At 40.9% G+C, this 23,900-nt stretch overlaps 2 protein-coding genes across 6 annotated transcripts; both read right to left on the reverse strand.

The window, feature by feature from the left end:
- Window positions 1–282: 282 nt before the first annotated feature.
- Window positions 283–19,724, reverse strand: LOC108975655 (serine/arginine repetitive matrix protein 2). 4 transcript variants are annotated; one of them, XM_018944325.1, is made up of 7 exons: window positions 17,963–19,724; window positions 12,680–13,067; window positions 9,640–10,074; window positions 6,546–6,689; window positions 1,437–5,224; window positions 1,290–1,386; window positions 283–1,229 (listed from the first exon to the last, which is right to left on the reverse strand). In XM_018944325.1, the coding sequence occupies exons 2-7, from the start codon at window positions 12,923–12,925 to the stop codon at window positions 1,158–1,160; spliced, it is 4,782 nt and encodes a 1,593-aa protein (XP_018799870.1). In that variant the 5' UTR covers window positions 12,926–13,067; window positions 17,963–19,724; the 3' UTR covers window positions 283–1,157. The 4 variants fall into 4 exon arrangements, with proteins under 4 accessions (XP_018799870.1, XP_018799871.1, XP_018799869.1 ...); XM_018944326.1 differs by lacking the exon at window positions 17,963–19,724 and having other exon boundaries at window positions 6,546–6,668; window positions 12,680–13,153; XM_018944324.1 differs by lacking the exon at window positions 17,963–19,724 and having other exon boundaries at window positions 12,680–13,153.
- Window positions 19,725–19,819: 95 nt separating this feature from the next.
- Window positions 19,820–23,756, reverse strand: LOC108975657 (alpha-tocopherol transfer protein). 2 transcript variants are annotated; one of them, XM_018944328.1, is made up of 7 exons: window positions 23,000–23,756; window positions 22,719–22,810; window positions 20,928–21,087; window positions 20,665–20,746; window positions 20,317–20,607; window positions 20,108–20,244; window positions 19,820–20,045 (listed from the first exon to the last, which is right to left on the reverse strand). In XM_018944328.1, exons 1-7 carry the CDS (start codon window positions 23,251–23,253, stop codon window positions 19,919–19,921), a joined length of 1,143 nt encoding a protein of 380 aa, XP_018799873.1. In that variant the 5' UTR covers window positions 23,254–23,756; the 3' UTR covers window positions 19,820–19,918. The 2 variants fall into 2 exon arrangements, with proteins under 2 accessions (XP_018799873.1, XP_018799874.1); XM_018944329.1 differs by having other exon boundaries at window positions 22,972–23,756.
- Between the last annotated feature and the right edge of the window lie 144 nt (window positions 23,757–23,900).

Below are 23,900 nucleotides of genomic sequence, written 5' to 3' on the forward strand. Positions count from 1 at the left end.
TTCAGGTTTTATATGTTGTTACAAAAATACACGCATAAACATCTAGAACTTTGAATAGGATCTCTTTTGCTTACACTCTATTGCAACAACAACAACAACGCTTACTTATTGATATTTTTCAAATAACTTTATCGGGTTCCGCACAATTCCTATTCCTAAAGGAGCCAGTAATATCATAAGAAGTTTTCAAATCTTAGTTTAAAATTCCATTTGCTACTAATCTAATTGCTAATACTTTGGTACTTTGATATTCTGCTATCTAATCCATCGAAGTTACTTGTGAAACTGGATGCGAACACCTTGGGAAACGGTTCATTAGCATTGTGTTTGTTTCAAATTTTCGAAAGCATTCAGCAAGGTGTAATACCAAGCACTTGAATATTTCATTCAAAATATTTCTCTGTCTGTTTGGTTTTAGTGTCTGTACACCAAAATTCTTTAAAATTCTCAATTAACTAAGCTTAATCCATGTACTTATCGGCAAGTAATTGGTACAATATGTATGTATGTATGTATGTATGAATGTAATTTGAATATGTATTAATGTATGTATATACTTGTAGTTGTAATAGTTATAAATATGTATGCAAGCACTAGCTGATTTCATATTTGTAAAGTGATTAATAACTTCTGATATTAGAGCATAAACAATGTTCATCTTATAAGTCTCTTTGTTCACAAGAAAAAGTATTCGATTTTCTATGTCACGCAAGGAACCCTGCAGAGTTAACAGCAGGAGCACGAAAATAATAAAATGAAGCGTGAAATTAAAAATTCCAAATATTGCCTGCTGTCCTTTCAATGTGCCTTGGTCCGATAACGATAGATGGCATTTTGAAATGATTAATAGCTTAAGTTAATATAAACAATTAGTCCTCAAGTAGATGTGTTTTTATACAAAAAGCATTAACATATTCTAAGCATCTGGTCGCCCCAACAAAACCTCACAAATTTAACTATTTAAATGTAGATATATATTATAATATTTTACTAGCTGATTTTAAAGGAAAACTACGAGTTAAAACCGCGCTAACAAAACAGAAAGGCATTCGAGTGTTATCTAAGTAAGCTAAAAATTCCTCATAAGAAATTTAACTTAAGGACCTAATACGCGTGAGAGGTGAATCCAGCAACACGTTGTTGAATCGTCAACGGCCTCACTTGCGATTGTCTGGAAACTTTCGATTTCGGGGACTGTGCGAAACATCACGCCGCGGAAACTCGTCCAACTGAAAATAAAAGGCATGATCAAGCTCGGATTCGTGAAAATAATTTTGATCTGTACATACCTTAGAGGAACTCCCTTTTGAGCGACTTGAACTTGCCCGTCGTATTGGCACGTCCATCTCGTCATCCGTGTAGCAACTATACTCACGCGACGAGTCGCTAAAAAGAACAATGAGTTAATGGTATATAAATTCATTTCGAGAAGTTACCTTGGTTCAATTCCATCTTGAGTGTCGGGATCCAGTAATGGCAACATGTCTTCTCCTTGTTGTAGCAGATCAACACTGGTTATGGATTTGCTGCTTGTGACACCCTCCACCTCATCTTCTGCAGCTGCTGCGCTCGCGTTGTCGTCTGTTCCAGCGCCTGTGCCACCTTCACGTTTGGCTTCATGACACTCACATTGACAATCCTCCGGCTTTACATAGTTGTAATGAATTTTGCCATCCATTGTGACATCAGGTTGTGCTTGTTGATGATCATGTCCATGTCCATGACCATGTGTATGCGTTTGGGGCTGCGATATATGTTGAACACTCGATGTGGTGGCATGAACTCGGCTGCTGCTATTGCTAGTTACTACACCATCTTTGGGTAAAGCCGTGATTCGTTTTGGTGGCTTGCGCTTTTCTGGTATATTTTCGAAATCTATCCAATGTCCGGAGAGTTTTCGTTGTGTTGTTGTATTGCCCGACGTTGGTGTGATTTGTGTTTGCGTAGTCTGCACGGTAGTTGTTGTCGCTTTGCTTACAGCAACTTTGGTTTTGATTTCCAATTCGGGTTGTGTCTGCTGCTGTAGCAATTGTTTATTGGAATCCTTACGTTCCAAATTAGACGAAGTAGCACGAAGACCTTCCTCGGCAAACTCAAACCAGGACTTGCCGCTGGTATTAGAAGGTCGTCGAGGGGACTTTGCGCTTTGTACTCGTTCTTTTGTAGAGTCTTTTCGTGGTAAACTTATTCGGAGTTTTTCACCACGAACTGGAACTGAACCGCTAAGTTCGTATGTTTGTTCCTGAGGTGTAACTATTCCACAATATTCCTCTAAGTGTGAGGGATTCAGCGGTGTAGTTGAGCGTGGTCGCTCCACGGGACATGTTTTCAATTCCATATTGGCTCGATCTTTCATGGAAACAAGTGGCACACCATGTGCACGTTCCTCTGGTAACGTGGTTGGCACATAAGGAAGCTCGTCAAAAGACTCTTGCGACACGAGTCCTGTGCTTTCGTGATCTTCAATTGTGCCAACATGACGAGGCAAATGCCGGCGCTTAAGATCGGCTGCAGCTGACGAGCCGCCAGCTAGGTCCGAGTCTCGTTCGCTTTCAGATGATTCGACTGGTTCATCGGTTGAAGGCATTGATTGTCTTTCTGTTACGACGTGAGAGCCTTGTGAGCGACGTGTGGGTGTAGAGGTTCGAGGTGGTTTAACGGGTGTTTGTTTTCCGGAGCGATCTACTGGTGACTGTGATTGTGAGCGCGGTACACGTTGTGTGGGCATTGGCGAACAACTTCCAGACACAGATGGAGCAGTTGGGGGAGGTGATGGTGAAGGAGCTGTAGATGGTGGTGGTGGTTGAGGCAGTGTCGGTTTCCGTTGCTGATATTGTTTTGATAACTTTTGGTCATCGCGCTGTTCTGCAACGTGAACAATCGCATCTTCCGTGCTGTCACCATGTTTTGGTTCCGAAACACTTTGCCTTTTAGGTTTCCGTGGCACATTCTCATGATACTTTTTTCGCACATCGAAATTTTCCAAGTAACGTGAATGTCGTTGATTCACAATACCACCACCAGCATCTGCATCGTCTTCGGAAGTAGAACGTGATTTTCTGCGTGGTTCCTCATGTGATTCCTTACGACGCATAACCACGGCAGTCACTGTTGTTTGCACAATATGCTTTTCGTCTTCTGACGTGGAAATCGATTTCTGCCGCCGAGCTGAAACCTCTGTAGAGCTGCGACGCTTCGGTGGCAATTTTGTCGGCTCTTTAGAATCCTGTATCTTTGTTGTAGCATTTAATTCCACTTCTTCCTCTGAGCGACGAATTACTGTGCCTTGCCTGTGTAAAGTTTCTGAGCCAGGGCTTTCTGTTATTGTCTCTTGAACCTGCTCTGAAAGTTGGCTGGATTGACTTTCGGTTTTAGAAATACTAAATTGTGTAGAAAATATTGGATCCTGACTTCCTGAACCTAAACGTGTGGTGAAAAGTAATCGACGCTTTTCTTTTGTATGTTCATTTTCAGGCTGAACTTGTGTAATGTTTAGATTGACTGTAGCTACAGTCTCAACGATCTTTGTCTCACCGCCACTATCCACAGCGGGTAAACGATGAATTTCGGCTTCTGCTGCCATGCCATTTTCTTGCACAACATTTTCTTTAACGTTGGCCAAATTTGAACGAATATTGACTTTTATAGCACTTGCATAGCTGGTTTCAGAACCAGCTGTCTCCTGTGAGTCCTGTGAGCTATACTTGTTCACTTCTAGGCTCCATGTACGTTCTTTATTGTCATCTTCCTGTGAAAGAGTGTATATTGCATCAAGATTTTCAAGGCGTTGTAGTTTTTCCACCTGTTGTGACCGTGGTTGCGATTGGCCACTACCTGAAGATCCACTTCCCGAACCTTTACGAGGGCCCACTGGTTTCAAAGCAGCAGCGGCCGCAGCAAGCTGGCTAGCAGTTATTGCAGTTGGAACCGGACGCATCGGCTCGACATTGAGCTGTTGTATACCGTGCAATAACTTGCGTGCCTCTTTTTCCTCTGGTGGGGTATGAAGAGGTATGTGTATTACGCCTTCCACAGGTTCATCGTAATAACGTAACCTACTGGCAGGGCGAGATCCACCTCCAGTGGTAGTCGATGATGGAGTATGTGACTTACTGCGCATTTGTTGCATCTGTTGCTGAAGCTCATGCCCATCGATAGGTGACGAGCTCTTCGAAGATTTAGCATCGGCGCCTGCATTACTTCCACGTTTTCCTGGTTTAAAAATCGCTAAAACGGATTTCTGTTTACTTGGTGTAACGTTTTGTGACTGCGGCGTCGGGCGTTCTTTACTTTTACTGCGGGATCGTGAACGTTCACGGGGTGAATCAGGTGAGTCTTTACCGCCTAGTCGAAACAGCGAACTAAATGAACTCTTTCTCGAAACTGAAACAGTGGCTGGTGAAGGTGAACGACTACCATGTGTATCCTTAGTCAAAGCGCCATGTCTCGTGGGTTTAGGACTAGCCGTGGGTGTAAGCCGATTTTCATCCACAGCGGTCCGACCTAAACTTAATGAAGCAGGTTTCTTTTGACTCCGCGAATAAAGGGGAGCAATGCTGTTAGGAGCCTCCACAATTTTCTCATGGGGGGCAATACCTTTGTCGTTATACATATAGTCAGGCTTCAGGTTAATGCGTATATACTCGGTGCCGCTGGGTGTTTTTCCAATTACCATTTGTCCAGGGCTTTTACTACTTTTTCGCTGAGTCCCCATAACTGGCTTTGCCACACCACCAGCTGCAATAGCTACAGCATTGGGTCGCTCAGCTTTCTTAGTACTTTTCATTGGCGGTTTAGCTTCACCGTTTGATAGCAATGTCGCCTTCTTCTTCGGAGAACTCTCCACTGTAATACCTTCTGCCAAAACTGCCTGTGTTGGATCGTGCTTGCGTGACAGCAAAACTTGCTCAAGTAATTCAACAGTCGGTGGCTCAATTGTGGTTGAAACTCGACCGTCCACTACGTTTTCCAAAGGCTTTGGACCACAAAATGATGTTTCCAAAAGCATGCGATGAGGTGAAGGTGAACGTGAAACGCCCGATACCGCTGAGAGTCGACTCACAGCTGAACCCTGACTGCCAACACTAGATATGCGACTTGTGCGTCCGGAAATACAAAGCAATGCAGCGACCTCGGAACTGGCCGAGTCTTTACGCTGGTGTTGTTGCAAATAGCTTTGATGATCGTCGAATTTGAAGATGTGCGGGGAGGAGCGTTTTACTTGCTAAAATAAAACCAAAAACAATGTAAGTGTAAAAAGTTAAGCGGATAACGAGTAGTGAAAGAACAAAACAAAAATAAATGTGTACGAGTATGTCCAAAACCGGTTGCGACCACTTACAATTGAATTATAATTACCAAGCCAAGTGATCTTACTGACAGACAAGCAATACAATAAGTTGTCAAGAACCGCTGCAGAAATTCTGAGACTCACTGCCACGGAATAGCAGACAACGTCGTAAATGATACCCAGTCTATGTTGGCGGTTTATGAATTTACAAAACTCTGGCAGACAGTTCGGAAAGACTCAAGCGAGATAAGTAAATGAAATAAATAAAGAACAGAGAAACATTGTTGACTTATTCGATTAAGGACAAACAGTAAACTGAGGTGAGAACTACAACAAACAAAAAAATGGCAGAAACAAGAGTAGAACATGAAGGCGAAATTAAGTTATAAAAGTCTTAATGAAGCTGGCACAAGCTATTGTGCAAATGTTGAGGGCACTATGAGGGAGTTGGGGACCAGTTGAAGCCCTGATTATGCTATAAAAGCGCACTGCCTTGATATAAAAAATGGAGTTCTTAAAAATTATGACTTACAGTTATGGACAACTTCCAACAAGACCACGTATAACGTATGCTTACTTATGTGCCTATAATCAATTTTCTGGTTATAGGATCATATAAAATAAGGTTCTCTTATCGTTTCTTCAGTTGGGTAAGAGCCAACAACGCAAACAGTAACAGTGGCACAATAAAAATTCACAAAATGAATGATGTCGTGCGATGGCAAACCCAACTATGCCATTTACATGTATATAATAGTGTGTGCGTTTCCTACAATATCCATGATTTTTTGTTGCATGGGAATTTCGAAACTGTTATAGTTTTCAATTGAGCAGCTCGCTAAACAGAAATTGCACACTAAAGTAGACCAACTGATTCTAGTGCGTGTCATCAGCATTGCAATATCTGAATGATTTTAACGTTAACATTGGCGCTGCAACATTTTCTGTTTCCTCCTCATACACATATGTAAATAACTGTATATATATATGTGAATGGCATGCTCCACTTATGCTACCACATACAATTGCGAGTATTATATTGCGACAAGCTTAGAAATCGATCTGCTCTCCCCAAATTTATATAAATACTTTTCCTTTTCGCCCAAACCAGCGCCGTTCTAAAATGAAGCGACTGTAGCATTGGAGCAACTTTTTGTTTATCTTAGCGGCGCCCGGGTAACAGTTTTTTTTGAGCTCATTTGCTCGCTTTCATTTAAAGTAAAGAGTAAGTAACAATTTAATAATTTGAAATTACCTGTTGTTGTTGTATCTTCTCCTGCTCCTCCTTCTTCTGCTCCGGATCCATAAAGTACAATTCCTCGGTTGAGCTTCGCAGCTCCAGGGCGCCCTCTTCGCGAAAGCCCAGTCCGATTGTTTCCTGTAGGGTGCCAGTGCCAACCTTCATTTGATTATCATTTTTATAGCAAAAAATTTCCAACAAAAAAATCAAAACGCGACAACAATTTTGAAAACAAAAAACAAAGTCAAAAGCGCGAATATATAACGGTGATTTTTGTGGAATTTAATGTCGTTATACACAAAGCGGAGTGAACCCAAAAGTGTGCAACAAAAAGGGAGTGTAGGTGAGCGGGTGACGGAGCGTGTACCAATTTGCACATAAAACAAGGCGAATGAATGGCGTGTATATGTATATTTAATAAAAGGGATGAATAGAAACATGTAAAGGAAGAAGAAGAAAAGAGAAAAGCAAAGAAAAATTTACTTTCCAAGTGTCAGTGTCGAAAGTGATTTACACATACACACAGACAATCTTATGCATATGTATTAAGAGCGCGTGGATTTATAATTATGTACGTGTGTGTGTGTGTGTCAAGCGTTTTGTTCACACTTTTACAAGATTGAGCGCTCGGAGCATAGATGTGTTCAAATTGGTGACATATGTAAATGCTCACGTGCACGTATGTATGGGGCATTAGTGTGTGTGTGTACATTAAATGCCTTACAACAATAACAATAATAATAATCTACGGATACTAATCCCATGCGTCGTTATAAAATTATCAGCCGCGTTCTGATAAATGTGTGACTGTGGAGCTCGGCTGGGCAGCGGTGCGGCAAAGGAATGCGGGTGCGCAATTAGTAGGCATTCAAGTGTCAGATGAGTTGTAGGCGAAAGGGTTGTGGCGTTGAAATCCGAGAAACGTGCCAACTTTTTATGACGTCGTAAGCAAATTAAGTTAATTTAATTAAATTAATTAAGCCAAATTTGCTTAAAGATGCCAATTACTCTTTCGAAATGAGTCGAGGCGTGAGAACACGCTGAAAAACTGATGTCTTATTTATGCTTGGCGTCTGCCATAAAAAAAATGCTAAAATTTCTTTCAATAAATGCAGAACTTATCTTCGACTTCTTGAGTGCTTTATGGCGGTGCTCCCATTTACTCCCATTTACGCTTTAGTGAAGATCAGAACTTTTCAAAACTATTGAGTGCTGCTGCGGTAACTGCAAGTTGAGTGGGTCATGCACTTTATACTTTATACTGATTTTCCTTCGCCCACACAAGAGCAACTGTGCGAGTTTTTGCGAGTGAAGGCAAGGTAGATGTTTTGCGAAAAGTAAATTTTCCGTCGCTTGCTTTCATTTGGCTCTTGTGCACCACATGTAATACGTATATGTGTATTTGTGCGCAATTAATTTTAAGCGCTGCTGTAAAACTTCAGCAACAGGCAAGTCGTCCACCCCATTCAGGTTGCATTCACTCAGCCATGCTATTCGAGATTGGTGCATGTGTTGATGTGCCGCCAGGACGGTTGGGTGCTTTTAACGTCAGCTCGGTGAGGTCTATCACATTTAGGGCACACAGCAAAACAATCGTCCGAAAACAATTGCTGACAGTACAAGGAAAGAAGTGCAGGCGACTACACAACAAGCGCAGTGGCTGGGATATCACAATTGCAACTTGTACTTACAACCAACAAGCAATGGTAGAAATAATACAAGCTAACTGTTAATAATAATAGCTTTTCATCCTGTTTTTCCACATAGCGGAAATTCGGTTTGTTTTAAGTTGTTACTTTCTTGCCTTTGCCTTTGTTTGCACTGCTGCTTGACATTAGTTTGAGAACCGTTGAATGAGTTTACACATTTCTAAAGTGGGTCACAGTCAACAGTTTCTTGACATATTCCAAAGACAGCCAGAAAACAATCGCCTATACAAAAATTTGTGACAGAAATTATCATAAATATAACTTTCGCTAAAGTTTTAGGGAAAGACATCTCTCGACGAATAAAAACAAAACACTATAAGTCACTCATTATTCCCGTCCTGCTATATGGTGCAGAGACTTGAACGATGACAACATCTGATGAGTCGACGTTACGAGTTTTCGAGAGGAAAGCTCTGCGAAAGATTTATGGTCCTTTGCGCATTGGCCACGGCGAATGCCGCATTCAATGGAGCGATGAGCTGTATGAGATATATGACGATATTGACATAATTCAGCGGATTAAAAGACGGCGGCTAGGCTGGCTAGATAATGTCCGAATGGATGAAAACACTCCAGCTCTGAAAGTATTCGACGCGCTGGGGGAAGCAGAGGAAGAGGAAGACCTCCACTCCGTTGGAAAGACCAGATGGAGACGGATCTGGCTTCACTTGGAATTGCCAAAGAAGAAAGTTTAAGGGAAATAACAGAACACAATCGAGTATTTGTGTATAGGAAGGTTAATTGTTTTGGGTTCAGTATGATAGAGTTTAGGTCACCCGTCACTCTACACACTATGCTTTGTTTCTTTTGGTCTACTTCCTGCTATGTTCTGATTGTAGTTGGTCTACTTCCTAACTGAACTCATTAACCCACAAAACGAAATGAGCAGTAGGAAAGGTGCAAGAAAGTGAAACCCATACACCAACCGTGCACACTGCGCTAGCTACTAAAAAGGACGCGAGCGGGTGAAGCAGCTCAAAAACGTGCAGAAAAGCATGTGCGAGGGGAAAGATGCAGATGCAGAGCTTTAATGTTGGAAGTTGTGTTCTTGTTAACGATTGAAGGCAGCAACGGGAAGTAAATTCAATAACGGCAGTTAGACATTAATGTGTGCTCTTTTGTGCGACGCGACAAGATGTGGATGTGTGTGAGTAGAAATGTGTGATAATTATGGCAAGAACGAGGGAAAATTTCAAGCAAAAACTGCAAACATTCGCTCACCCACACATCCACCCATCCTACTAGAGATATCAGTTGTAGAGCAAAGCCAAACTGGTGTTACTTTGAACACCAACGGCTAGCTTACACACTAGCTCGCACTCACTCACAGCGACATCAAGATTCATGCACATTTAATATACATACATATTTACAAATCGCATTTCTCGCATTATCATCACCTGTTCGAACACATTCTCCGGACTGCTTTCCCGGCTGTCCTCTTCGTGATGCGATGACGACGATGCACGACTTAGTTCGATGCGGGGTGTGGATGGTGCGGCAAGCGTAGTGGCTCCTTTGTATGCGCCTTCAACTCCAGCCGCCAGCTGCTGATGCTGCGTTTGAGGCGGGCCAACAGTGTCGCCGCCACCTGCTGTAGTGCTGGCGCAGGTGGTCGCCTTTAAAGCAGGTGGTCGCCTTGTATTGTTGACTTCTTGTTTAGTTCTATTGCTTGGGCTGACTGCAGCGGCGGCAGCAATGGCGTCTGTTGCAACAACAGCACTTCCCGACAACGATACGCCAATACTAGGTTGTTCTGCTTGGGCATTTCTTGCTTTTTCTATTGCGGTTGCTGTGTCCGCAGATGTTTTATTAACGTGCTCGCGTGGCTCCATCTGTGCAGAAGAAAAATATGAGTTACAAAAAAAACAACAACAACGTTGTGTATTTTAAAGAGCCGTTAATTTGAGATCAACTTATGTCGAAGTGCATACTTAATGACTATTTATAAACTTCAATTCGACACAGCTGGGCTAGAGTCTCAATTTATAAAGTAAACGACAGTGACTTGCCGCAGGGGAACTCATATCGATATATGCAATTAACTTTTTTTTTTTTWTTTTATTAAAGCTTACATRATAAACAAATTATTAAATAAACTAAAGTACGCAGCGCTAGCATCAAAGGCTTTCGGCTGAAGCAATTAACTTACTTCTCTAATATTTAAGAAAACTAACTTTTGCTAGAGTTTTATTTGTAAGGCCAAGACAAGAAGGGCCTTTCAGCGCTACGCTACGGTAAATAGAATTAACATTTCATTGAACACTTATATATAAATGTATATATGCATATATATGTGTGTTCATCAGCTTCTTCACAAAAAGTTTGCCAATGCACTTTCATTTCCTATACACTTGTGAGTGGCGCTTCCGGTGTTGTCATTGCTTTATAGATTTCATCCTTGAGCATGACAGCAAACGGCGTATTTAATAGCACGACATAATTTTATTTATAGCACAACGTTCCCGCATATCTGTACACATTTTTTGTAATTAAATTGATTTCCTTCATTTTCGATTGTCGAAGCTTTCATCGCATCTGAAACTTGCCACTTTCAAAACTTTTCAATTTAATTAACTGTCAAAGGAAAATGTACAGATAACGTCACTGCAAACCACAACCGCCGCTGGCTGAGCAAAATTCACTGGTTACATATTCAAAAGAAATTTGTGTTCTACTCTTGTCACTCCACATTCCGAAGAACACACGCATTAAAGAAATTTTCAGCATCTTTAGCAAGTTCACCTTTCACTGCATTTGGTTTCATCGATAATTTGTGGTTTTCACAACTCTTTAAACTTATACTCGGCTAAGCCAGTTTAGGCACATAAGTTTGACTAAAAAGTGACTCGTCTTGTCTCGGGAGCTCTCACCCCGACACCCTCATCACTTATTGTCTTTTTGCCTACGGTTTCGAGTAGCTTTACAGTTCACTAGACGAAGTGAAAGGAATCAAATATTGAAGTGCAATATAAGACTTCTTCAGTTATCTTCGCGTTTTTATTCCTTTTCAAATGTGTTGAACTTCACAAAACACTAATATCTTGCTTTGCCTTTGTCTCATGCGTTTTGATGTTCGTGTGAGTGAACGGGCTCATGCTTTGTTGTTGCTATGTGAGAAATTTCAGTTCCCATGCACGTCCTTTAGCACTTGAGCTCATCCAGAATCCTTGGATTAGACACTTCACAGAGCGCCGAGTTTTGTACTGCTTAGGCGCCCAAATTTATACTCTTGAATTTTACACAAAACTATTTTTTGTTTGGAAGAAACAATAATGCAGACTGCCGTTGAAGGATTGCACGCGCACGAAAAATATAGATCTCAAGTTGTTTTTCAGTTTCGAGGTACACACACATTTTCGGTCAGCACGAGCAAATTTTTGGACACCAGCTCTCCATAACCCCTGCACAGGAAAAACCAATTCACGCACATAGCAGGCTTGAGGCTTTTACATGCAAACCTTTTCAATTGCACATGTATTTGTTGTCAATTTAAGTGCTTCCATTTAATTTGTATTGGATTTTTGATTAGTTAAAGTAGCTGCTAAAGCGCCTAGAAGTAGGCAAAGGGTGCAAATATGCTGATACACATACCGCTTTTACAGTAGATATGCGTGGCGGTGACGAAGGAGGTGGCAATGAAGTTCACCACTTCCAGACGAGCCCAGCGACTGCGATTCCTGTAGCTGCTTCACGCACGCACCGAACACCAACTGACAGCCAGCAGCTTGTCAGCGGCGACGACAGCTTGTCTAGCAACTGGGCAAGTGAGCTTTGCTGGGAAGTCCGCGTGCTTTTCGAATACACACCTGCTAGCGACCAGTCGCTTTAGAGCTTGCACATAACCGCGCATAAAGCGTGACATTGTCGATGGATGTGTGCGCGGCCACACAGCTGTTAGTTGCAACGTTTCGACAGCTTTTCTGTTGAATTCACAAGCTTTTGTTCAGCACATTGTCAGCTATGGCAGCGTTTTGCACGATTGCTGAAGAGAGATAAAAATATTGTGGCAATGCCGAAGAGAGTAAGCTAAACCTTTTGTTTACATTCGCATGTGACAAGCAGCCCTTCTGCGCATTGTTTTCGTTGGGTTTGCGGTGGCCTTCTCTTTTTGACAACTGCGGACACGTGACTTTGAATTCGAGTTACAAAAAGCATTAGGTGGCGCGTGTGAGTATGCAACGAATCGCCGCTGGCTTGTTTACACGCAAAATAAAATTTAACTTTAATTAAAGCAATAATTCGCGCCAGACTTCTCAGACGCACTGGCGTCTAAGCACTGTGATGGTTTTCTTTTTTCACAAGAAAACTTCAGAAATTCAAATTCTACGTAGCAACCAAGTTGTTGTACAGTGGATTATATACATACAAGCATAAGTAAAATTAACCTTTCAAAAGTATGTGATCTATTTTGGTTGTGGCATGCGACAAACGACTTACCAACATCTCGCCATTGCTATGAATGTCCTTGGCAAGCACTTCATGTTCCTGCGACGCGTTGAACTTCGTTGAACCCGAGAAAGCCGCTGCTGGTATAACCGTAGCTGCTGTGACTGAGCTGCTGCTTATCATAGCGCTTGTTGTGCTGGTGTGGGCCGTGTTGCCCGCTGCTGCCGTGTCCTCAAACGACTTCTCGAACGATGCAATTGGCGCGGCGCCAAGCCGCTTCTGTTTTCGCGCATCCATTTCGGACGCTCTGACTCCTTGGCAGTTATGACTTCTATTTCGCTGCTTTTATTGTAGATTTGTATGTGATATGGTTTGTAGCACTAGAATGTTGTACGCACAAGTGCTGCGTTTTTTATTGAACGGTTTTATGAGCATCTGGCTGTGTGTGTCGAATATGTAACATTTAGGTCATCATAGTCACTAAATATCTATTACATGACTCATGTTTAACACGGACGCAGAAAGTTTACCCTAACTTAATATTTAGTTTACATTTTTTTTCTCCACTTCGGTAGTGATTTCAAATAATTTAATCTCGCCTTTTCCAAATGCATCCACGTCGCTGCCTTCAACACAACGGCATTTAGTTTTTTCTCAATCACGTCTGCACTGAGGCGCTGTGTTGCTTCAGGCGCACTGAACTGCACGGTAACCAACCGTATGCCCTTGAGGGCAATAAACTCGAGGTTATTACCAAAGTGTAGGCAACAATGCAACAAGCCAACCAAGCAGTCGTTGTGTCATGCAACGGATGTGCATACAAAGGCTTGGTGGCAAACAATGTCGTCCACATAAATAAATAAATATAATTAAATACGAAACGTTTGTTGCTTGTGAAAATAATAAAAGCAACCAAATGTCGTTTGCTTCTCGATTTGGCTCTTGACTCGACATGTCGGCTACTTGATTTCATAAGAACGCGCTGTAGCCTGACATGTTTGCATACGCAACTGCAAACCCTAATTTCCATTAAGCACTCCTCTGGACGGCTGGACAATCCGTCTAGTATTTTGACGTATTTTTTGGAATAAATTGCTGTTTGTATAAAGAATGTAACAAAAACTGTATAAAATTAAACGCATCGTTGCAATGGAGCGCCTGTGTCTCCTAGCACGGAAGTTACTGACAGCGCCCTTTATAACTTACGCGCGGTGTAATATTCTTTCCTGGTTCCCTCTCTTATAAAATATAGTAGTAGAAAAAAATTTGTTCTTCGCCTTCTCTTATTTACTTTTATTATTTTTTTTTATTTTTAGATTTCGCATAAATGAATTACTACCATATATACTACATTATGTGGGATATTAGGAACCCTCACGAATTTTCGCATTTTGCGCTGTTTCATCATAAATATTGATTAGTCAATGTGACAGTTATTGTATTTAACTATCTGCATCCTTAAAGGCTTCAGTTTTTTGCAGGTAAGTTTTTCTGTACTATAACTGTCTGGCTTAGTTTATTCTCCGGACGAAAAAAAAATATAATTTGCCGTTATAATAGACCAGGTAAATTTAAGCGTTTTGCAGCAGCTTGGGAAAATTTAACCTCTAAATGGAATTGTTTACCTCGTCGAAAACTTTAACTAAGCGCCAATGCCTGTACCTGCCAAACCCATACGTTGCCCAATTTGCCCAGCAGACGGCGCCGATTAGCAACTCGCATACACATAATCGTGTATATATTTACACATATGTATGTATGTACATAGACCAACTGTAGCTTAGTCTAGTAACCATGAACTGTTAGCACTGCAACTGAGTCCGAGCACTGTAGGATATCGAAAGCGGAACCACCAAAGTTAGTATTCATGGTATACCAAATCGAAATTAGCACTGAGCCGAACCAAACTCAACACCCAATGTGTAGCAAAATAGACGATAACTGTGAAAAATGTGTATAAGCAATGGTACTGTGAACCGTAATTATCGTTTTCCGTAGGTGATTTCGTTTGCATGTTGCGTTAACGGCACAACCAGCTCTCATTAGTTAGAGTGCGACGGGGCGTATGAGCAATAAAATTTCTGCCAAATAACGAAGTTTATCACAAATAGCTAAGCATAAATGTTAAGCAACCCCAATCGATGCGAACGACTGCCTCGGCATTGCAACGACACTGTCTAATGACGATTTTGCCACTACAATGTTTATATCTTCTGGGGCTTATTAGTTTTCTTCACTTTTTACTACCCGGCAAACATAAATATTCGCATATTCGAACACCTCTTAATGGCTGTTATCGCGATATTACCATTCATTGTTTAGCGTGCTAATATTGCTGCTTCTGCGCAAGTAAATTGAGTAAAATTAATTGGTTTTTAATTGTTATGCCAGCCGGACATGCGAGATGTTTTGTCACAAAATAACTGCCCAACAAATCAAAATCGATTACCGCTACGTTGGCTGTGCGGCAGGTGTGTGTGTGTGTGACATCAGAAAATAGAAAAGTCATAGACACCGCTGGAAGTTTAAGTTTTTCTTGCTTGACATGTTGTCAGTCACCAATTGACCTAACATTTTCTTTGTGACTTATTTGCTTATTATAAATACATAAAGTACATAATTTAATTGCCGTTTATTGGTTTGAATATGAATTACTTCAGCGCAGTGACAACTAACTGGCTGTCACGCTTTTCTACCGCTGATAATACACATGCCACATCTTTCATATATCTTTCAATGATCGAACGCTTACGATTAGCCCCGACAAAACCTAGCACTGAAGGGCTTGAACGTGAACGAGCACAACTAAGGCGTAGCTTCAGCGCAACTTGAAATTACTTTGTGTGCAGTTAATACTGTTTGCTAGTTCAAGTTGTTAGTATTGTTGGTGTGTTATGCTTGTGGTGCTGTGGTGTTGTGGTGGGAGTCAACAGCAGAGAGCTCTTGAATGTATTAGTTAAACGCTAAATAGCCCCAAAACCCCATTTAAATAGTTGCAGCCATTGTGGTGGGAGTCAACAGCAGAGAGCTCTTGAATGTATTAGTTAAACGCTAAATAGCCCCAAAACCCCATTTAAATAGTTGCAGCCATATACCTATGAACAAGCTTTTGTGTGCGATAACCCTTTAGGGAATTCCCCTCTCATATACAGGCGGTTTTCAGGTTCTCGCGCTTATGGCAAACAAATACAGACGGGCGAGTGTATTTCTACCTTGGAAAGCTCCTCTGCAAACTTGTCCAATCCGTTGTTGTTGTAATTTGAGAATTCTGCCGGGTAAAAGTCCGCGTCCGTTCCGGTTACGTAGACCTGACTGCCGTGGAATGGTCTTGTGAATCCGTATTTCTCGGTTATGCTGAGGAATTACATACAGTTGTATGAACAGCAAAGTACAACATATCCGAATAACAACTCACTGTCCGTCATCAAAGTGTCGATCACCTTTCTGACCAGTTTCTAAAGTCAATTGGTTCAGTTTAGAGCTGCTCGAGTCTATTCAGCTTTAAAATTGTCCTACAAAGCACGTGTTTGTATATCAAATAAATATATGACACAAGCACCGCCGTACAACTGCATATGTATATGTGTACACGCCCACAATGGTGGCTTTAAGTGTACACTGTAGTGCTGCAGAGACAATACATGGAATGACGCGAAGAACGGAGGTGAGCGAAGTGTGTCATGTAGTGTCTGATTTGCAATGCACGAAAACGATAGAGACCAACATGTTTGTAACGATTCGAGTTGTTGTTATGTTCGATTGTATGGTTGCCTGGTGCAACTTATTGTCTATGCGCCTGCTGCTATACTACACAATATACAAAGGCAAAACTGAATTTGCGGGTGTGTATGCGAACACGGACCGGCTTTCTAGCAGTTGTGGGTGTCTACGCACACAAAGCCAGTGGCACGACCTCTTTGGACGACAAGCGTCAACCGCCCCGTCTTGCCAGCTGCCGGCGCATATAGCGGCTTTTATGGTAGGAAAAAGCGCACAGAAATAGAAGAAAACATGCGAAACATGGGTGGAGGCAGTGGAGGCAATGTTTGCTGAAACCGCTTACTTGTAAATATCCATTACGATAGCAAAACCCAAATACAACATCAATGAGGGGCTCGAAGCGCAAGCCATTGCTTGTTGGAGTGTGTTTTGTGTGTGTGCGCGCGCTGGGGGTGGTTCTGCTTTGGTACGCTCCCGTCGAAATATTAATGGACATTACGAAATTATTTTTCCTGCTTTTCACCTACAACGACATGCTTTTTAAATGTGTGATTGAATTTATGCTTGCTGAGCGGTATGTAGGCGCGTTCTTAATACATTTTAAGTAAGTAAATGTGTGTGTCTGTGCGCAATAGTAAAAAGTTCATACATATTTACGATGTAATATGTATGATTATTTACAAGTGGCACTATTGTTTTGTCCCCCTTCTTGCATATTTCTTTTTTCTTATGTATGCGCCTTTCTAGTTGGCATTTAGCAAGCAAACATGTATTTGTTATGCTTTGTTGTAATTATAATGCCTTACACTCATACAATTCTTTGTAATCTTCTTCTACATGCACGCGGGCGGCCGCATACGCTTGTGCTTTTCATTTTTGCTTATATTTTAGGTTAGCATGCCAACCGGCAACTCGTTACGGCGTATCGTCCCGGTGCCATCCCCACCCACAGCACCATTGCATCATCTTGTGTCGGCCGCATAAGTCACCACTGAAATACTGAGAAAGCGTGATGTGAAGGCATTTTAGTTTGGTCTGCCTTTTTGCGATGTCTCGGTGTTTGTTTGTTTTTGTTCTTTTTTTACTTTTATTTTCCTGTGAGCAGACTACATTTGACACTACTATAGTTGGCAGCGCAATGGAAAATACACGCACGGAAATTCGATTGCGCAAATATATACTTTTTGTATATATGTACATATAAGTAGATATGTATGTATATATACTCCTGGAACCGCATACATACTATATGTGCCGGAGAAACGGGGGGAAAAGTGCTGAAGTAAGAAGAATTCTTTGAATTGGTGCGAACCGAACTCAACTCAGCGAAATACAAGGGGGAGTTTTCATTATATAAGACTCCACTAAAAGCATTTTCCTTAACACTTGATGGCTTGAAAAGTAGAGTAATACAGCGTCATACACCGCACTATTGTTTCACTATTAAATCAGCGATATACTAGTCGCACAAATGTCTAAGTTAGCACATGCTTAAAGGCGGAGTACTTTTCATTTAACGATGCAAAAATGTTGCTTATTTTTCACTTTATTAATTTAATTTTAATTTTTTTAAAACTTAATTTGTCCTAAATGTTTCTATGAACGGACACTGACCGCTAACGCTGAACAGCTCGTCTACGCAAAGGTATTCACACTTCCATTGTCAGACTAGAAATACTCAGCGCTGCGCCTCTGTGCGACCAGCTACTTAGTATGTATGCTGTTCGGTTCGCTGTAACATGTTGGATGTTGCATGTTGGCGTCCAGACGACTGGCCCACAGCCAGAGAACAAGTTGTTTAATTTTCAATTTGGGACCGTGATGTGATTTAAAAGTCACGCTATATAAGAAACGCTAGCACCGTTCCTGGCCAGTCCTTAGTTGATTCTCGTGCCGCGATGTCATGTGGTTTAACAGTCCCGAGATGATGTACTTTGACAGTCGAGAGGTGATTTCGCGGGAAGCTGGCTGCCAGTTGGCGCTATTAAAGAAACGCAGGCAGCGTGCCTGGTCAGTGCTGAGGTGATTCTCGCGCCGCGATGTCATGTCTCGAGGTGATGTACTTTGACAGTCGAGAGGTGATTTCGCGGGAAGCTGGCTGCCAGTTGGCGCTATAAAAGAAACGCCGTGAAGCTCTTTCTTCGTGTAGAAAGTGTTGTCCGCACTTAAGCACCGCGATAAAACAATGCAATTTCCGTATTTTAAGGTGGTCTAAAACGCTTGCATTAGAAATTTTATGTGAAAATTACTTATGGACGAGTTCGAACAATTTTAGAGAGTTCCTATCATAATGAAACTCAGTCACCATACAGCCACTCAGTGTACTCTCTTCAAACGGTTGCAATGCAACCGCCGCTTCAGCAGACACAATGTTATCAGTGTCATTGACTGAGCCGGTCGTATGAATGGCGCCCTCGTACAGTGTGCTACATTCACGTTTGCTTTGTTCTGCAAAATTGCCTTGCACAACGCTGGTCAACTGCAATCAATATCCCATCCGCTGTGTCATTAAGCGCGGACGGTAGCATGCTGAACTCTGGCACCTCTCATGCTGGGGCAACCGCCCACAGACGAACTCTTTATAACCACTTTGGATGTTAGATGCTTCAAGTCTTTCGGTTATTAGCTCTTAAGTAATAAATACGTGTGAAGAAGGCCTTGGCATTATTAGCAGTTTTCAGTTGGCGCCAGCTTGTGAGTTTAAATGAGACACGCAGTGTAATGAACCCATCAACCGTCAATGTAGACGCACATTTTAGTTTTCATGAGATGAGGCACATATCTCTTGTTGGACCTTGTGAATATAACTGACCACTTGCTGAGCAGGAGCAAAGTTGCTTTAGGAGCGTTGCAGGTGAGGTTGCCCAATTACATTGGCATCATCTGCATACCTCAGCAGCTCGTCTCAAACTTGTTTACTTCTCCCACCCATTTGGACATATTTCTTTGTTTCTCACTTTGTGCTTCACCGCATTCGAATTTTTCCGCAGTTTTATGCCGACATAGCTCGACTTTTCTTCCTGCTAAACGGGCGTGATTAATGCACTTGGAATGCAAGCCTCCCAAAGCAACTCTTATCAGGCGGACTTGCCTCGTCACAGCTGCACAACTTCGCTTTTGCATTTATTCTTTCCTTTTTTGTTTTTGTAGTCTAACTGCCGTTGCCGCATGCAGGGCTTTAACTTTGGCCTCAGTCCTTGCTTGCTTACCTCTTCAAACAGGAAAACGAAGTGCACAACGCCGTCTGAGGGTGTCCTTCGCATGAACGAGTTGAATGAATTACGCTTCTGACTGATGAACGAGAATGCATGGATTATGTGTTTCCGTGTGTTAAAGAGCATTGCAACAATTGAAATTGTGGGCGCGCTTCGGCAAGTGTAGCCTCCTAGCAGATTGCAGATTGCACATAGCAGCCACTACAAAGAGCTATTGAGTTCGAATGCAATACTGCGATAAATGGCGACTTTTGAGTACGATTTTGTTCATAACACCCAAGCGTTTATAAAAGTAAATCTTTTCACATACAGATAAGTATATGGTATTTATGCAAATTTACAAATCAAACTTAGTCTAATCAATCTCCAGTGTTTTCAAGTTGTGGCTTATGCTGTCCGCCTGCCGGTTCGCTTCGGGAACTACAGCTTTCAGTTTCTTGCTTTTGTCGATTTTCCATGCATCGGGGTTCATTAAATAATTCCTAACAAGTACTCGAATTTAGTAGTCCTACAAAAATCAAAATTATCTTTGTCAAAATAGTACCTCTTCTCTATGAGTAGTCCCGTCCATTTCGCTTTCAAATCGGCCAAAGAGCCGGCCTTACCGCCATACTCCTCCGGCAGCATATCACGAGGAAAATGTTTGTAGGGCGTATCGGCCTTGGGTAGATGAAAGTGAATCTGTTTTTAGCAGAAAAATATCTCAATTGTCAATACGGCTAACCGTTGCGAGGGCGGTTTACGCTCACTTACCAGATTAAACACCTCACTCTTAATGAAGGGCTTCACCACCGTCAACACTTTATCCAGATAAGATGGACAATTCAATACGTGTATGGCCTTCAAACGCACTGGGTGTGCCTCTTGTACGAATTTCATATAAACACGCAGCGAGCTGAACACTGTGCGCGCAACATGCCGCAAACTGTAGCCGGCCATGTCGAAAATGGGCACCTCGCCATCACACATGCCCGCCTCGTCGGGCAGTACGAATCGCAGGTCGGCCATCATAAAGAACACCTTAATGCTGGCCGTAAAGTTAAACTGAAGATCAAACATTTATTTAACGTTAAAATACAACAACAAAATTAAATAGTGCACCTTATCTGCATCAAAATCGGTAAGACGATACAAAAGCAGCTTGTTTTTGTCCGGTGTCAGTCCAGGCAGAGGCAACAAGTCGCTGAAATAGTTATATTTAAACACACAAAAAGAAACAGTTTAAAAGCCAAACCGGTAACGGTCAAACAAGAATATGCAATATTACGGAAACCGCAGAAACGGTAAATATAGTGGTAATCATATGTTTGCAACAACTGGTTTAGTAGACAAATCGCCAATACAGCGCCTTCGCCGTTACTTACGCGACTTGCAACAGCTGCTGCGACTCTTGATCCGTGGGATCGCGTTGCAGAAATATGTGCGCATACTTGTTGCGCAGCGCATAATTGAGCTCAAGCAAGCGTTGGGCGCCCGCCACATCGCCGAACATCGAATAGAGGAAGCGCTCGAGCACCGGCTTCTCTGCAAAAGACATAGAAACAAACGAAAGCTCAGTCGAAGGCGCGAACGAAGCCTTCTAAAACAACATTGTATACACATATGTTTATATATTATATATGTGCATTTATGTACATTTGAGCGTATGTATTGTTCACGCAAAAAACGGCGCGGTTTTAGCAAAAAAAATTGCACCTAAAATTGCACTGTTTTTCACATGTTTGACGCAATTTTCACGTAAACATGTAATTACAGGTGCATTTACATATGTCTGTATATATATATTTGTATGTAGATGTATATTAAGGTAATTGGGTTGTAAGTGCAATAGAAATAAATGACACCGTCTTTCAGTATCTTCTTTAATGGAACCGGTTTAACCTACTGTTTTGTTATTATTTTGTTGTTATTCGCTTGCCATACACACTTACTTACAAAGCAAATGAAAACTAGCTGCTACAAGTCCCAACGCAGTGACACTAGGAAAATTGTAGTAACTAATTGGTAGCCTGAACAATATATACCTACTTTAGCACGACTGCGATTAAGTCTGGCCGAGGTGTGAATATACATACATACATTATATGGTACTATGTACATTTTAGCAATGCAAAGTTGTGTAGTTAAGTAATATTTATTTGAGTAAATCATAAAAATTACTATGTTGCGATAAGTATCAAGTCATCCCTTATTTGCTTATATTGGGTGGTCGCAAAAGTTTTTTCGTATTTTGTCCAGATGTGGTTACAGACGTATGTATATCTCCAATGCTACCAATCACATTGTGTTATACCATGTAGTGTTGGAAAGGTGAGATTTTAAGCTTCGTTTAACCAAAAAAAATTTAAAATTTTTTTATTTATTATTATAAATATAAAAAAAAAGTTGATTAGAAATACGAAAAGACTTTTTCGACTACCCAATATGATGCTTATATAAACATAACATATTAAGTAATATTTATGCGCAAACCAAAAACAAAAATACATAAATGTTTTGTTGACCAGTTTTATTTATAATGACTTTTGGACTGCATATCTTATTATTATTTTTTCTTTTTTTCGCTAATAAAAATTTGTATGGGATTTAATTTATATTTTAATAAAGCACCTTCGCGCGTTATTATTACTACAGGTTTATTATTTTTGGTTATGTGTGACCTTAATTAGGAAAGAGAGTAACCATTCCACAACACTGATTATTTGTTATTGCTGCACACACATTAAAACATAAACACAATTATTAAGTATTAAATTTTATTTAATTACAAAAACAGAATGCAAACCGTGCTTTAATAAGTTTACAATAACAACAATAACAACGGTTAGCAAAAATTGAATGGAAACTGGCCACTTGTCACTGGCAGTCGCGCCGTAAATGGCACACGTATGACTTTGAAATTCCCTCAAACGAGATCAAAATAAGTAAACAGAACATCGCCTGCTTAGTATGCTAGACAACGCAACGGTTTATGAGCTGGATTAGTGACTGTGCTTGGTAGGCATGCTTGTTTGCAAACAATTGTAAAAATTATAAACCATTTGAGCAACCAAGCAGTAAGTTTTTGTAATGTATTAGGATTTTGTAGTTGAGAGCTTAATAACTGTAATAGAACATTTCGAAACGCGATAGCTAAATTTAAAACTGCGTCTCACCTATAGCTTGTGGCAAGTGCGGCTGCGTCCTAATCCAATTTTCCAACACTTTGACAAGTTCATCTAATTCAGGTCTTAAAACCATTTTGTTTCTGGAAGGAATTGCAAACACCAAACCAGAGAAATTAGAAAAATAACGCAATTAGTTTTGTAAACAAAAAATCAGTGAACATCAAATTAGTTTTGTGAATTCCACGTGAGAATTGTTTCTTTCACTATTGCACTTTTTGGTTTATCCACTTCTCAAACACACATATGTTCTACGGTAGACTGAAATTTACACTTCTATGCAAAAGATGAGCAACGTTGACAAACGAACTACCGCTTGCAAGATACCCGCAGCAACTGTGCTCGCCTCCAAGCCGGACGAACTAATATGTACATATATATAAGCACGGCGACAAACTTCTACGAAGTTAGCTTGCATAGTACAAAGTACGAAATGAGCATCACGTTTAAGCCATATTTTTTGCGATTGTGGCTCCGATAGAGTCGATCCAGTGTTAAAAATTAAATGCAGCAATTTGGGCCACATCCCGGCAGTCACAATGGAAACTATTCATTTTCTTATTTTTTCCCATATTTTTAAATTCATTGTCAATTCCAAGCAAAGTTACTTATGTACAAAACGTTGTTTATTTAGCGACATTGGAATTTACTGCAGCGACCGTTACGCATGCGCGAGCACATCCTATTTATCAAAAGCCGCCCAAGCATTTGCACTCACCTGGATAGACGTGTCGATTCAATATATTTCGAAATGTAACATATTGATACTTAATTTAAAAGAATGAAAAAAATAAATAAATAAAAAATGCAATTGTTAGATAGAAGACTTGATGATTATCACGGATCGTGGAGTTTTAAATAATGATTTGGTTACGATGGCAAAATAGAGATTTAAGTCTTAAAACTTTTAAAATTACTTATAATACATTTGTACATCCTGTTGATCATATTTAATGCATAAGTATATGCATTCTGTTGAACCGAAACTCAGATGTATTCATATGTGTGGCTGTTCCCATTGGCGCAAATTAAAAACTTCGCTTATGTTGTTAACAGCGCCATCTATACTATTAACACCTAACTTTCTCGTATATTTTGTTTTAATAAAGCTTTTAAATTTTAACACTTTGGCAACTCTGAACACAAAAAGCAAACACGAGCCGCATCGTCAAC

Source organism: Bactrocera latifrons, unplaced genomic scaffold (genome assembly GCF_001853355.1).
Source record: "Bactrocera latifrons isolate USDA-ARS-PBARC rearing strain unplaced genomic scaffold, ASM185335v1 scaffold_68, whole genome shotgun sequence".
NCBI classification, from domain to species: domain Eukaryota; kingdom Metazoa; phylum Arthropoda; class Insecta; order Diptera; family Tephritidae; genus Bactrocera; species Bactrocera latifrons.